General features: G+C 41.1%; 1 protein-coding gene across 1 annotated transcript; it reads left to right on the forward strand.

The window, feature by feature from the left end:
* The first annotated feature begins 604 nt into the window (after nt 1-604).
* Nucleotides 605-12,803, forward strand: LOC130867550 (vascular non-inflammatory molecule 3-like). Its single transcript, XM_057759601.1, is given in 11 exon segments — nt 605-665; nt 668-840; nt 951-1,081; nt 4,588-4,635; nt 5,081-5,225; nt 6,968-7,259; nt 9,014-9,112; nt 9,115-9,370; nt 9,896-9,954; nt 10,490-10,662; nt 12,603-12,803. Coding segments are annotated over 11 exon segments (1,614 nt in total). The 5' UTR covers nt 605-628.
* Nucleotides 12,804-15,935: the final 3,132 nt, after the last annotated feature.

Below are 15,935 nucleotides of genomic sequence, written 5' to 3' on the forward strand. Positions count from 1 at the left end.
GGAGACAATTGTGTAGCTTGGTTTATGTGAGAGGCCCCGGACAGTAGAACCAGGATCTATCCCTAGTGTATGAGCTGACTTGTAGGAGCCTATTCTCTTTGGTGGGATGCCATCAGTCTTAATGCAGGGGGGAGGGGCTTGGTCCTGCCTCAACTTAAAGGGCCAAGCTTTGTTGACTCCCCATGGAAGCCCTTACCCTTTGGGAGGAGTGAATGGGAGATGGGAGATGGGTTGGGGGAGGGTGGGAGGAGAGATGGGAGGGAGAACTGTGATTGGAATGTAAAATGAAATGAAGATAAATAATAAATATATAAATAAATGTTTACTTAAAAATGCACCAAATAAGAATTTGACCAGTGTGTTTTGGGTGCGCTCATCTGGTTGATTCAGTGATATGCCACTGAGAGATGAGTTGACCTCTGAGCAATGTCAACAGTTGCTGCAAACCCATGCACTTACGTACTTGTGGCTGCCAGTCTTGCGCAAGTCTTTCTCAATGCTGCATTGCATAATATAGTCACGGGGAGACAAATGCAGCTGGCTGTGGATAGAGCTTTAGTCTGAACATTTTTCCTTTGATAGGCCGTAGAAGAATCTTTTGCCTTTCAAAGATCACTATATTTTAATTATGGTTCTGTTATATATTCCTAAATGTGCACTGAGTTTTGCCTCTTTGCCCAGGCTGTGGGTGCACCGGACACTTTTATTGCTGCTGTATATGAGCATGCTGTTACATCACCAAACATAATAGAAACACCTGTTTCGGTGAAAAAGGCTTTGTTCCTGATGAAAAAGAACATAGACATTTTGGAGAAAGCAATAAAGCTGGCAGCCAAGCAGGTATCACAGTTTTGTTCATGTCTGGGATGGTATACAGAATTGCAACTAGACAAGCATGTGGGTATTTAGAACTATGAGAAACTTTTTCTTTCCATACTTGCTTCTAACAGGGTGCACATATCATTGTGACCCCAGAAGATGAAATCTATGGTTGGATCTTCACCAGGGAAACCATTTACTCCTACCTGGAGGATATACCAGACCCTGAAGTGAACTGGGTTCCCTGTAGAGATCCCAAGAGGTAAGACCTTATCAAAGAGTAATGACTCTTGCAACAAAGAGGTTTTGATGAGGTAGAACAGCAAAGTCACCAAGCTTGGCTTGTCATCTTTCTGATGGTCAGACAGTCAGTGGCATGGGACTTTAATGGTTTATATTGTATTTACTACTCAACCTGTCTCCCATCTGGAGAATGAATGACTTTAGATAAGAAAGCTTGATTTGCTACTTACGGCAGCTATCTTTAAAACCTAGCCTGTGAACACACTGTTTCCAACAAGTGTATTCTACTGAGTTCCAGCCAAGTAAGACTGTTTTCTTTGGATCCTGTGACTGCAACTGCAAGTCAGTCAGTTAATGCAGAAACACCTGCCTGTGTTTCTAAAGCTGTGCTGTCACCACGATTTCACAGTCAATAAGGTTCACGGAAGTTCCATGGGGCTTCAGACAGGAAGCTCACTTTCTGAGTCCCCATCTTACTACCTCCCAGCTGAGTGGTCAGGGTACATCGCATCTTTATTTCCCTTGTGGAGTACAGAAGAGTGTCTAATGAAATGGCGTGTTTGACATCTTACCCTGCAAAGCCTCTTCACTGTCCCCTGTCACCAGGATCTCTTTTTGACAGGACAAACTGACTGTAAACTACTCTGAACTATTGCCCTTAGAGAGGTTTTTAGTACTTATCAATAACTGTGGTTTAGACACAACTTTCTTGAAAAAAATATGTATGTGTGTGTGTAATTATATAAACTATTAAAAGAAAGATGAAATAGATTATTTTAGGTGTAATTATGTACTTTTTAGCATTGTTCATAGGTAATTTCTTTAAGTGAAGAAATCTTAAAAGGGCTTTCTGTTGCTAATTTTATATCTTCATGCACCTGCTGAGACTCATATCTATTGCCTTCAAGGAGGAGCTTTTTTAAAAAACAAATTCTTGTCACATGATTTCAGCTGAAAAGTAAGTCCAATGCTCCCCTACTTGAGCTCCACTATTTAAGGCTCAACCTGAGACTTCCACCTATGGGAAAGTGTTTTCTAAATGTTATATAACTGTGTGGGCAGAAAGCATGGAATAGTGACTCAAGGTCATCTTTTCAAAAACTTTTCCTAGGACAGAAAGCAATTATTACTTGCTGTAATTCTAGAGGTTTATATTAAACTATGCTTCATGTGATAATTCCATTAGAGCTGACTCTCCTAGAAGAAGAGGCTCAAAAGTCTGGTCATTGTGCTTACTTGAATTCTGTTAGCTTGGGAAGGCAAATGGCTCATGAAATTTTGACACGGAATTATTCCAGTGACAAAGATTCAGCTCTGTGAAACTGAAGGGGGAATCAAGCTGGGTCTAGGAGCTCATGCGAATAATCCCAGCACTCAGGAAACTGAGGTGGGAGAAACTGCTTCATGAGCTCCGAAGCTGCCTCGGTTACACAGTAAAACTCGACTTAAAGCAAAGCAAAACAACAGTCGTAAAACAGAACGATTGGAGAGATGGATCATTGGATAAAGCACTTGCCAATTAAGTATGAGAGTTCAGATTTCCAGAACCTATGTTAAATCCAGGCAGGCATGAAGGTCATCTGTCCACATGCAGGTCAGTGCTTGGGAGGCAGTGATGGGAATGATAAAGAAGTGAGAATGATCAGAGAAGACATACAACACCAACTCTGGGCATCCACCTGGACACCCACATATATGCACATGTACCTACCCACGTGTGTGCACTTATCCGCATAGGAGAACACATGTACATATACACAGGCATGAACACAATCTCTGTCCTACCCACCTCCTCACAATTATAGAAACCCATGAGGTGTTAGCTTTTCATTGTGCTTTTAAATTCCAAGAGCTCTATCTGGTGTGCTGTGCATATTAAATCTTTCACTATTGACAAGAGGTGTCACGATTTGCATATTAACTCTGAGAAGAAAGGGAGCATTAGGGCTGCATAGTTAGTAAAGTAATTAGGTTAAGTGGAATTAAAGAAAACCGTTTGCAGGCTGGGGAGAGGGCTCAGTCCATAGAGTACTTGCCCTGAAAGTGTGAAAGCCCAAGTTTGAGCACCAAAGCCCATTTAAAAAACTAGAGACAGTAACACACAGTTAAAATTTTGGCAAGTTGGGGAGCAGACTCATTCAAATCCCTGGCCAGTTTGCTGGCCAGTTAGACTGGTTTTCTTACTTGGTCAAGTCCTGGGTCAATGAGAGACACGGTGTGAGAAGGGGCAGGGAGGAGGAAAGTGACTGAGGAATGACACCCAGGGTGGTCTTCTGATCCCCCAATGCACGTATGTGCACCCACACTCACATACATGAACAATTGCACATACACACCACACAGCCATTTGCATTAAGCCATGGTACCTTAACAGATTTGTCAGTATACTGCATTATACTGAAAATTATAATGACAAAGAAATACTTTTATTCCTGAGAGGTCATCTGTGAATGACCTCTGTCATCTGTGAATCTGCTTATGTTGCTGGCCTTGATCTCTCTTGTTCAGTACATCTTTACCCACAACACAGACCCCTCACAAGAGAGACATTCAAATGTTTGAAGCCTACATCACTTCACCACATTCCCTTTTGACTCCTAGAAGACATTTAAGGACTATTTCATGACGTGTACTTTTCTCCACGCGAACCTTCTAAGCCAAATATCACATTTGTTGGACTAGAAAGTTGAGCCAGGCCCAAGTACTGTTTACTTGTTTCCGTTCTTACTGCACAAGGCCTCATTTGCTCCTCATAGAAGATGACCTGCACTGGACCAACTATTTTCTGCCACTTGGTGCTTTGTTTTCGACCACAGTTTACAGCCACGCATGTGTAACATTCTAGCTGGGGTTATAGATGAGGCCTTTCTCATGGAGGAGTTTGCTAAATTTCAAGCTTCTCTTCCCCCTCGAAGACAGAGTATTATTTTCCTTTCAGTCTTCTCTAGGTTTTCATGCTGGAACACCTGGCACATTAGAAGACACCAGTAGTCATAAAGCAAACACTATGCTGCACACAAGCTTTTGTTTTTCTTTTGTGTGCATGTGTATATACATGTGTGTAAGTCATCTCTCTGTGTGCGCATGTGAGCATGTACTGTATATTTGGAGGTCCGAGGACAATGTTGGATGTAGGTGGTGTGTAGTTACTGTCTACTACTGTTTGGGATAGGGTCTCTCATGGGCCTGGAACCCTGCCACATAGGGTAGACTTGCTGGCCCCCAAACTACTAGGGGTTTGTCTGTCTCTGTCTCCCATTTCCCCATTGCTAAGATATCAGGTGCATGGCGCTTTGCCTGGCATTTACATGGGTTCTGGGATCTGAACTCAGGCCGTCACAGTTGGAAGCCAAGTGCTTTACTGACGGAGTCATCTCCCCAGTCTGCATATGAGTTTTAAATTCTTGGCTGCTCATTTCTGACCTAGAGCTGTTGTGTTATAGGAAATGGAAAAACTCAGCATCGCTTTGCTCTTTTGGAAGTCCCTCTCATGTACTCAGCTTGAGGCAACTTTTGTTGAATTAGGTTTGGCTACACGCCAGTGCAGGAGAGACTCAGCTGCCTCGCCAAGGATAACTGATGTGGGAGTGATTTCATTCTAATCATGTTGCTTTCATTGGTTAATTAATAAAGAAACTGCCTAGGCCCATTTGATAGGCCAACCCTTAGGTGGGTGGAGTAAACAGAACAGAATGCTGGGAGAAAGAAGCCAAGTCAGTGAGTCGTCATGATTCTCCCACTCCAGACAGACACAGGTTAAGATCTTTCCTGGTAAGCCAGCTCATGGTGCTACACAGAATATTAGAAATGGGTTAGATCAATATGTAAGAGCTAGCCAATAAGAGGCTGGAACGGATGGGCCAGGCAGTGTTCAAAGGAATACAGTTTCCATGTAATTATTTCAGGTATAAAGCTAGCCATGTGGGCGGCTGGGTGCCGGGGATGCAGCCCTGTTGCTCCACCAACAGAGTGGTGCCCAACGTGGGGCTCGAACCCATGACCCTGAGATTAAGAGTCTCAACTCTATCTATATTGTGGCAAATATTGGGAACAAGAAGTCATGTAATTCTACTGACCCTCAATATCCTCTGGATGGACATTATCAATACAACACCAATGTGGTATTTGATTCTGAGGGCAGGCTAGCAGCCTGATACCATAAGGTAAGAATTATCCGTGCCTTCATTGAACTTGGTTCATTTCTGTTGTTTGTGATATGTTTGTACATTCGTTTTTTAAATACTGGAGATGTAACTGTTACAGAGTTTCAATTTTAAATTAAAAAGGCAATTTTATTTATCAGCATAAAAATTAATGATTGTCTATGTGAATTCATCATAACATATAATATAGTAAAATATCAAAACAGATGTGATAGTAGCCTCACAAAGATTGAATATCCTTTGAGAAATGCTGTTTCATCTTTGAGTTAGTATCAGAGGGCTTGGGGATACATAATTTGTTATTATTTAATATTAAGTTACTATCTATTTCAATATACCTTTCTGACTGCTATGAAATCAAATCCCAATAGAAATTAGTTCTTAGAAAAAGGCAATATCCTTATTTGTAAAGCTGAAAAGGATACGTATCACAGAAAAGGCTGGTCTCATTCCAGAAGCACTTAGTCCATTTCTCAGATAGCGTCCACCCCTCTAGGTCCTACTAACAGCTTTTGCTCAGGATAACTGCCCTTTTAGAAGCCACATGGCCTCAGCAGCACAGTACAAAATTCTTACCATTATGAATAAAGTCCACAGAAACTTGCATTTCTGTTACTTGGCCACATTGCCTGGGCCTCCTCACTCCTCCACGCCAGCCAGGTCACACACCTGTTCGGAACCACTCACTGGTCTATGCAGGAAGCAATCCCATGAAGGCAGAGAGTGGAGGGGCAAAAGAGCTTCTGGAACACTGGGATGTGGGGTAGCTGATGTGGCTGCACTCATGCATGCAACAGGCCAAGTGAAGACCCAGCTAAATAAACGCCCTGCTCCTGAGCTGGAGTTAAGTAGTCAGGATTCAGGAGAGGCCATACTAAGGAAGGACACATTCAGGTGCCTGACAAAAACAATGCTTTGTGACAAGTATTTGGAAGAAAATTGCTGGATAACGTCAGGGATCTCCAGGAACCCATTGATGGCTGCTATCAATGTAACACTTACCCATTTGGAATCGACAATCAGGCTGAAAAAAAAAGATAAGATTATAAATAGCTTAGTAATTAGTAAGACTTAGCAACTCCGAAGTAGAAATTAATTTTAAGTCAGCTTCATTTAATTGATATAAATGGCATAGTAGACATGGTAACGTTTATTGTACTAACACAGGCTAGACCCCACACCTGGAGTGCTGTTCATATTTAAAGGACACAGCGGAACCAGTTTTAAAATGAGGAGACTCAAATATTCATCCTGACTGAGGGCTGGATAGATGGCTCAGCAGTCAGGAGCACACACTGTTCTTACAGAACACCTTCGTTCAGTTCCCAGCACCTATCTTGAGTAACCCACAACTGCTTGCCACTCCAGCTCCAGAGGATCTGAGATCCTCTTCTGGTCCATCGGTACCCACACTCACATGCACACACTTACACATAGACACATACTATTAAAAATAACGTAAAAAAGATATCCACTCCTCAGTTTTAAAGATATAAATGATCATATCTTGGATGTCACTTATTTCAGTTGTTCATTGATGATGAAACATAAAGTGTTTGGATTACTGTCACAGTGTGGAAACGCACAGGTAGTTGGTGTAATTGGCATGATACTTATAAATGCTCATGTAACCATATGCACATCAGTACACATGGAAGAAAAAGGCTTTTATGGGTATTGACCTTATCTATTGGCAAATTGGTCTTTTACTAATTTCTTCCTTCTCTGCTTGTCTTTGACAGTACAATCTTTTTGCTCCAGAGATTCAGTTTGATTTCCCCAAAGATTCAGAGTTGGTGACTTTTGACACTCCCTTTGGGAGGTTTGGCATCTTCACTTGCTTTGACATTTTTTCTTACGACCCAGCTGTGGCAGTTGTGAAGGACTTTCAAGTTGACAGCATTGTCTACCCTACGGCATGGTACAACACTTTGTCCCTCCTTTCAGCTGTCCCATTCCATTCAGCATGGGCCAGAGCCATGGGAGTCAACCAGCTTGCAGCAAACACCCACAACACCAGAATGCACATGGCAGGTAACTGATCATCATCTGCCAAGCAACAATGACAGTTTTGGGGAAGAACTTCAACCAAAATTTTCCTTAATGGCTAACTTCACTACCATAAAATTAATAATACTATGAGTTTCTGATCAAGGTTTGATTAAATTTCTTTATATATATGTTTATTTTTCTGAGGACAGAAAATCAATTGCTTCGTTTTTGAGATCGGCTCTTACTATTAGGCCAGGCAGGCCTAGAATTTATGGTTCTTCTGCTTTAACCTACGGAGTGCTGGATTACATACATTTGCTGCCATGCCTGGTTAGCAGCATAGGCTTCTGCTTAAGGAGCTTTATTATGATAAGGAAAGAAAGCAAATATTATCTTGATGCCTCAAGAGGAAAACTGAAGTGGTGAAGAGATCAGGTCATGTAAAAACAAAAAGGGGATGGTGGGAACTGGAGAGGTGGCTCAGCCATTAAATGCGAGGCTCACAACCAAAGTTCCTAAAATAAAATAAAGGTCAATGCTAGACCTAAGGGATGTTCCAGCTAATACATATTAGTTGTATTGAAATCAATCTTGTGATGACAGAATGAATAAGCTTAATCAGTTTTAGAGTTCACTTGGTAGTATCCTCATTAAGGGTAACACTTGCCTTCCTCTTGACTGGTTTTCACAATGGCAAAGAATAAATTTCAAACCCAAATTGATTAATCATGTCATTGGAGAGCTGAAATTATTCTTCACATTTCAGGGAATTTTTGATTTTCTTGCTAAATTGTTTTAAAGGAGAAAAGTTTTATTAAAAAAAGATTTTCAAAAAAACAAAACTTCAGGTGATCATTTTAGTACCTTAGGCAGAAAGCAGAGTCAACCTGGATTTCCAATAACATCTTTTTTTTTTATTTTTTTTATTTTTTATTCTCATTTTTTTTATTCTTTTTTAATTAAAATTTCCAACTGCTCCCCGTTTCCCATTTCCCTCCCCCTCCTCCCACATATTGCTCCCTCCCCCCGCTCCCCTCCCCCTATCCCCACTCCTCTTCTCCTCCCCCCACTCCATTCCCCCTCCCTCTCGATACTGAAGAGCAGTCCAAATTCCCTGCCCTACAGGATGACCAAGGTCCTCCCACTTCTATCTAGGTCCAGGAAGGTGAGCATCCAAACAGGCTAAGCTCCCACAAAGCCAGTTCATGTATTAGGATCAAAACCTAGTGCCATTGTCCTTGGCTTCTCATCAGCCTTCATTGTCCGCCATGTTCAGAGAGTCCAGTTTCAACCCATGCTTATTCAGTCCCAGTCCAGCTGTCCAATAACATCTTTTAAAAAGCATTGGCTGCTCTTCCGGAGGGCCTGGGTTCAATTCTCAGCACCCACATGGCAGCTTACAACTGTCTGTAATTCCAGTTCCAGGAAACCCATGGCAAAACATCAAAGCACACAAAATAAAATTAAATAAAAAAATTAAGAAGTTGCTGTCCTGGGGCTGGGGAGATGGCTCAGTGGTTAAGAGCACTGGCTGCTCTTCCAGAGGTCCTGAGTTCAATTCCCAGTGACCACATGGTGGCTTACAACCATCTGTAATCAGATCTGATGCTCTCTTCTGGCATGTGGGCATACATGAAGGCAGAATGTTGTAAACATAGTAAATAAATAAATCTTTAAAAAAAAAAAAGAAGTCGCTGTCCTTTCATAGCATTATGTTTATGTTCTCACGGGAATGTCCCCTTTGTCGCCATAAAAAGTTTGGAAGCATTATTTGAGTTTCTTTATGTTGACCCCAGGGAGTGGGATCTATAACCCGGAAGCTGTTAGTGTGTACCACTGTGACATGGAGACAGAGAGTGGCCAGCTGCTGTTATCAGAATTGAAGTCTCAGCCCCACTTGCAGAGGTTGACTGGGATGCTTACGTCAGAAGTATCAAACCATTCTCATCAGAGCAGGCAGACTTCCCAGGGATGATTTATTTTGATGAATTCAGCTTCACGCAGCTTTTGGGGAGTACTGGAAATTACACAGTTTGCCAAAAGGACCTGTGTTGTCACCTGACGTAGAAGATGTCAGAGAAGCGAATGGATGAGACCAATGTCCTGGGTGCCTTTGATGGACGGCACACAGTAGAAGGGCAAATTACTTACAGGTAGAATGCTTGAATATGTTACGATGACTTATTACTGGGTTTTGTTCTAAGTCATTGTTTTTTATTAACTGTGATTAAGACCATGAATAAAAGCAACTTAAAGGGGAAAGGGCTTACTTGGCTTACTGTTGAAATCACAGTCCATCTCCAAGAGAAGTCAGAGCAGGAACTCAAGGCAAAAGCTAAAACAGAGACCATGGAGGAATGTTGCTTATTGGCTTGGTCCCTGTGACATTCTCAACTTGTTTTCTCCTTCAAACCAAGATCACCCATAGTGGGCCCTCCCACCTAAATAACCATTAATCAAGAGAATGTCCCTACAGATTGCCTACAGTATGATGGAGGCATTTCCTCAATGGAGGTTCCTCTTTCCAGATGACCCCCGCTGTGTCAAGTTCACAGGTAAAATAAAATACAAAACAATCAGCACAGGTATCATAGAGTTTTCTTCAAAATTGGCTTAAATTGAGTTATTTCATGTAATGTTGCAGCTGCAGAACATTTAATTTGTTTCATTTTCACCAGAACCAATTCTTTTTCTTGGCTACAGGGTGAAAAACATCAGATTGAGGAGCTCTCTGCAGGCAAGTTCAGGTTGAAAAGGCTGCAATGTTTATGTATCCTCTTGTTACTTTAGAGGAATGGTTGGCCAGCTTTCTTCTGCTGGAGTCTAAGTTAATTTGTGACCCACTGTAGCATGACTGAGTTAAAAGAAAATTTAACCAAATCAAATGGCTTAAAAATAATCCAAATTAGAACTGTTCAGAACACTGACCTTTAAAATCCAATACAATTTGCCTTTAATAAAAGTGTGATAGTTGTAGGGTGATGGTGGTACACACCTTTATTTCCAACCCTCAAGAGGCAGAGGCAGCTAAATCTCCGAATTCCAAGTCAGCCTGGTCTACAGAGTGAGTTCTATGACAGCCATGGCTACACAGAAAAACTCTGTCTTGAAAAACAAAAATAAAAAAGCAAGCAAGCAAATAATCAAAAAGTGTAATAAATTTGTTCCATTAAATTTGACGTAATACTTAACAAGTCATGACAGTTTAAATGGAAACTCTGTTCTTTGAAGCTGAATTTTGACTGCTTTTTTCCTTTCCCCCTTTTGCACAGATATGCACATTACTAAGTGTCAAATCACCAACTTGAGAACTTGTGGGAAACCCATGGGATCAGCTTTTACCAAGTTTGAAGAATTCTCTCTCAGTGGCACCTTTGGGACAAACTACGTTTTCCCTCAGATGGTCCTAAGTGGGAGTCAGCTTGCCCCGGAAAGATATTATGAAGTAGGAGGCCTTCGGGAGGACAAATTTCTTTGAGTAGCTGAAGTAGACAAATATAATCAAGATCTTTGAAATAAAGGGCTGGGCAGTGGTGGTGTATACCTTTAACCCCAGCACTCAATAGGCAGAGGCCAGTGGATCTCTGAGTTCAAGGTCAAACTGATCTTCAGAGTGAGTTCTAGGACAGCCAAGGCTACACAGATAAAATCCTGTTTAAAAAAAAAATAGAAAAGACAGAAAAAGAGAAGGAAGGGAGGGAGGGAGGGAGAGAGGTAGAGAGGAAGGGAGGGAGGGAGAGCAGTACCGAAATATCGCCCCCTGCAGTCTTTGAGATGCTTTAAAGGTCACATTGGTTGTGACACAGAACAAGCTGTAGTTGCAGATTATATTTATCCTGTGATCAGCAAGTTGGGGCTCATTGTTCTATAAAAATATGAAATCATGAGGGAATTAAAATTAAAATACAGCCTACTTATAACCATTTTTATAACGTAGAAGATTCAAATTAAGTACAGTTCATTAAATAGTGCAGCTAGCTGGGCCTGATGGAGTAGCCTGGAGACTAAACTACTGAAGAGACTGAGGGAAGATGGTCAGAAGTTCAAGGCCTGCACAGGTTACAAAGTGAGTCCAAGGCCGGTCTGAACTGACAATTCTGTGAGACCTAGTCTCAAAATAAAAATATAAAAGTTTAATTCTTGCACTCTGGAGGCAGAGGCAGGTAAATTTCTGAGTTTCTGGCCAGCCTGGTCTGCAAAATGAGTTCCAGTACAGTCATGACTACATAGAGATCCTTTCTCAAAAAAACCCAATACACACACACACACGCCCATATATACATACATAACACACACACACACATATATACATACATATACACATGCACACATACATTTATACATATACACAGAGATATATATGCATACACATATACATGCATGCACATATACACACATGCATACATACAAAAACACAGATATATATGTATACACATATATACATGCATGCACACATATATTCATACACACATATATATGTATACACACATACACATGCACATATACACACATGCACACGTATACTCATACATACACACAGAGCTATATATGTACATACACACACACACACGAACTGGCTGAAGGGATGGTTTAACAGTTAAGAGCATCTTCTAGTCCTTCAGAGGACCAGGATTGACCCCCAGCGTGCACATGACCGGTCAGATACAACTGGTCAGTAATCCCTGTTCTAGGGACTCTGGTGACCTCTTCTGACTTTCTCAGACATTGCATGTACATGGTGCAAGTGCCGGCCAAACAATCATATACATAAAGTAAAAATTAAGCTGGAAACATGACTTAGTGGTTTAGAACACTTGCTGCTCTTACAGAGAATCCAGGTTCAATTCTTAATACCCATATGGTAGCCCATGCTGATCTGTAATTTCATTTCTAAGGGATCTGTGTTGAACACCCTCTTCCGACCTCCACAGGCACCAAACGTGTTCAAGGTGAACAGACATAAATGCTGGTCAAACATTCATATGCATAAAACCAATAAATAAATAAAAAAGTAATGATATGTTTTAAAGAGTTAGGAATACAGATGATAGGAAGAGGCTTTGTCTAGCATTCACAATGCCCTGAGTTCAGTGCTCAGGACGAGCAGGAAGCACTGCAAATAGAGTTTACTGTGTGGGAGCGTTGAGAAGTTGCTTTAGTGCTAGCAATAGTTGTGCAGTGGTTTATGAGTTTTAAGAGATTACTAGCCACATTTTCACCCCTTCCCTCCATAATTAGACCAAAGTTAGAAAGTTGGGTCTTCTACCATCAAATCATGTGTGCGTTATACCTCCCAATATTGCTTTGGGAGGAATGTTTCTAGAAGGAGATGTCGCTGAAAACCGAGCTTTGCATTGGAGTTAATCCTTTGCTGACTTTCATCAGGTTACAAGAGATGGACGTCTCAGGAGCCGAGGTGGAGCCCCTTTGCCTGTCCTGGTGATGGCCCTGTATAGAAGAGTGTTTGAGAAGGACCCTCCACGCTTAGGGCAGGGACCTGGGAAGATACAAGGAACCCCTTCATTGTGGACTGTCAGAATTAGCCTGGCAAAGAGAGGGGGCATAAATAAAAGAGTATTTATGTAGCATTTGACTAGAAGATACAATGTAAGCTGTTGAAAGGGCAAACCAAATGAAGAAATAAAACAATAAAATAAAAAGCACTTTGTATGCTATGGCCTGGATATGGTTTGTTTGCTCCAAAATTTATACTCAACTTTAATTTCCATCGTGAAGTATTAAGAGAGTGGATCACATTAATTCAGCCACCGTTTTCAGAAGTGAGCTTTTAGGAAATGAGGAGGATTGCCTAAATAACCAGGGTGTGTAGTGATATATGTTTGAATACTGTGGCCTTAGAGATGGGAGTGGGGGTGTGTGAGGCACACAGAAGCACTGTTTCCTACCATGCGATGTCTTACACCACTTTGGAACTCTGTTAAGAAGAAGAGTATTACCATATGTGGGGCCCTTGTCCTGGAACTAGAACCATAGCCAATGTCAGTGTCTTTTCTTTATAAGGTACCCAATATATTTATTTATTTTTTTTTGGTTTTATTTTTTTGGTTTTTTTTTTTTTTTGGTTTTTTTTCGATACAGGGTTTCTCTGTGGTTTTGGAGCCTGTCCTGGAACTAGCTTTTGTAGACCAGGCTGGTCTCGAACTCACAGAGATCCGCCTGCCTCTGCCTCCCGAGTGCTGGGATTAAAGGTGTGCGCCACCACCGCCCGGCTTATAAGGTACCCAATATACATTATTGTGCTGTTAGCAAATGAAAACCTGCTACCATAAGGCATGCACATCCTTGGGATAGTGTAAATGTGTTATCTGGAGCTGCATCCAGCTTTTTTTTTTCAGCTTTTTTAAATATGTGTCCAGATATATGTAAGTATGTGATGCAGAAGGTGTATTTTAGTGAGAGCAGGGCTTCTTTTCAGGAACTGCTCTGTTGTATCCAAACAATGATTTCACCAGACGAAGATTCACTTCATGTATTAACTCCATTAGACACAGATGCTCAGTTGACTGGTTAAACATTTCTGAGTATGTGACGGGGACATTTCTGACAGATTAAAATTGGTGTGCTGACCTTAGTTGAGAAAAGGCCCAGACAGACAGGCGTGGAGAGCAAGGAGGGATAGATACTCATGGGCCAAAGGCTATAAGCTCTATGAAGCTGACTCAGGCTTCTGAGAGTCCCACCTTTGGTGTCTGGGAATAGATCTCATCAGCTGAGAATAAACCTGGAGTTTGATGGTCTGAGCGGGAGGCTGGCAGATGGGTTAAATTCTGGAGTTGTCTGTCAGTTACTTACTAGAGCCCATTTAATTTCGTCTACGTATTTTCCCACTATTGGACAGTATATATTCTTGCCTTAGTTCTAGCTATTTTTTCTTGTTTCCCTCTGTCTCCTATCCTTAGATTTAATAGTATCTTGGTTTTATTTTATGGGTTTCTTGCAAGAGACTCTCATAGCTAGGCATGGTGGTGGTCTTAGTTAGGATTTCTATTTCTCTGAAGAGACACCATGACCATGCAACCCTTATATTGGAAAACATTAAATTGGGGCTTACTTGAAGTTCAGAGGCTTAGTTCATTGTCATCATAATGGGAAGCATGTTGGCACATGGACATATATGGTGCTAGACATGTGGAAACTAAAAATCAACAAAGGATCCTTAGAGCCTAAGTACACTGCGTACCATGGGGATTTAACAGATAGTTACAGAATATTACAGATTATATATGGACTATTTGTTATAGGCTATTTCATTCAACAGATAAAAATCCATGGAGCCTCCCTTAAAAAAAGTACATTTGAAGGGACAATTAAAGTCTCAACAGATATGAAGGAATTAAAACTATCTCTTGTATCTTGTCAGAATACAGGACAATAAAAATTACTAGTAAAACTATAGAGCTAAAAATTATTAGTAAAACTAAAGAAAGTGTATCAATACAGAGGGAACAATAGACCTTTAAAAGATTTTTAAAAGTTTTAATGTGCTTGAATGCTTTTCCTGCATGTGTATGTGTGTGCCCTGTCTATGACTGGTGCCTTTGAAGGCCAGAAGAAGGCATCTGACATTTGGAACTAGAATTAAGGATGGTTGTAAGCCACTGTGTGGATGCTGGGAACTGAATCTGGATCCTCTGCAAGAACAGCCAGTGTTCTTATCTGCTGAGTCGCCTTTCTAGCATGAACAATAAACTTTTGAGTGACCAGTGAGTTACTGAACATGACAGGAAGTTTAAAAGTTCTGAGACTCAAGTAAAATTAAATAAACAAAAGCCCAACCTACCAGATCTGTTGAAGTGCAGCTGAGCAGTGCCAAGAACAGGGGTTATAGCTATAAATGTTCACACTAAAACAGTCACATCAGGCTTTGGTGGCACACACCATAAGCCCCAGCACTTCAGTAGCAGAGGCAGGTGGATCTCTGTGAGTTTGAGGCCAGCCTGGGCTATAGAGTAAGTTCCAGGACAGCTAAGGTTACATAAAGAACCTTGTCTCAAAAAAAAAGTAAAACAAAACAAGACAAAAAGTCACAAAATCTCATATAAATATCAATGGACTCCAAGGGCTAGTAAAACAAGAGCAATGTAAACCTCAAGGCAGAAGAATGGCAAGAAATAATAAAGATAAGTGCAAAGACTAATAGAATAAAGACTTAGGGAACAATATTGTCTTAGTCAGAGTTTTTATTGCCGTGAAGAGATAACATGACCATGGCAACTCTTATAAAGGAAAATAGTTAACTGGGGCTAGCTTAGAGTTCAGAAGTTTAGTCATTATCATCATGTTTAGAAGCATTGTGGTGTGCAGGCAGACATGGTGCTGGAGAAGGAGCTAAGAGTTCTGCATCTGGATCTGCAGGTATCAGAAAGAGACTGTCACAGTGAGTGTGGCTTGAGCATCTGAGACCTCAAAGCCCACCCTCGCAATGACACTCTTCCTCCAACAAAGCCACACTTATCCCATCAAGGCCACACTCCCCCAATAAGACCACACCTCCTAATACTGCCACTCCCTGTGGGCCAAACATTCAAACACATGGATCTATGAGGACCATTCTTATTAAAATCACCATAAACACTTAATACTGATCAAAGATTGTGTTCTTTGTGAGAACAAAATTAATCAATCCCTGGCAAAACTAACCAAAGGAAACAGAAGATCATAATTAATACAATTAGAGATGAAAAGAGGAGATATTAT

Source organism: Chionomys nivalis, chromosome 2 (assembly GCF_950005125.1).
Source record: "Chionomys nivalis chromosome 2, mChiNiv1.1, whole genome shotgun sequence".
NCBI lineage: Eukaryota > Metazoa > Chordata > Mammalia > Rodentia > Cricetidae > Chionomys > Chionomys nivalis.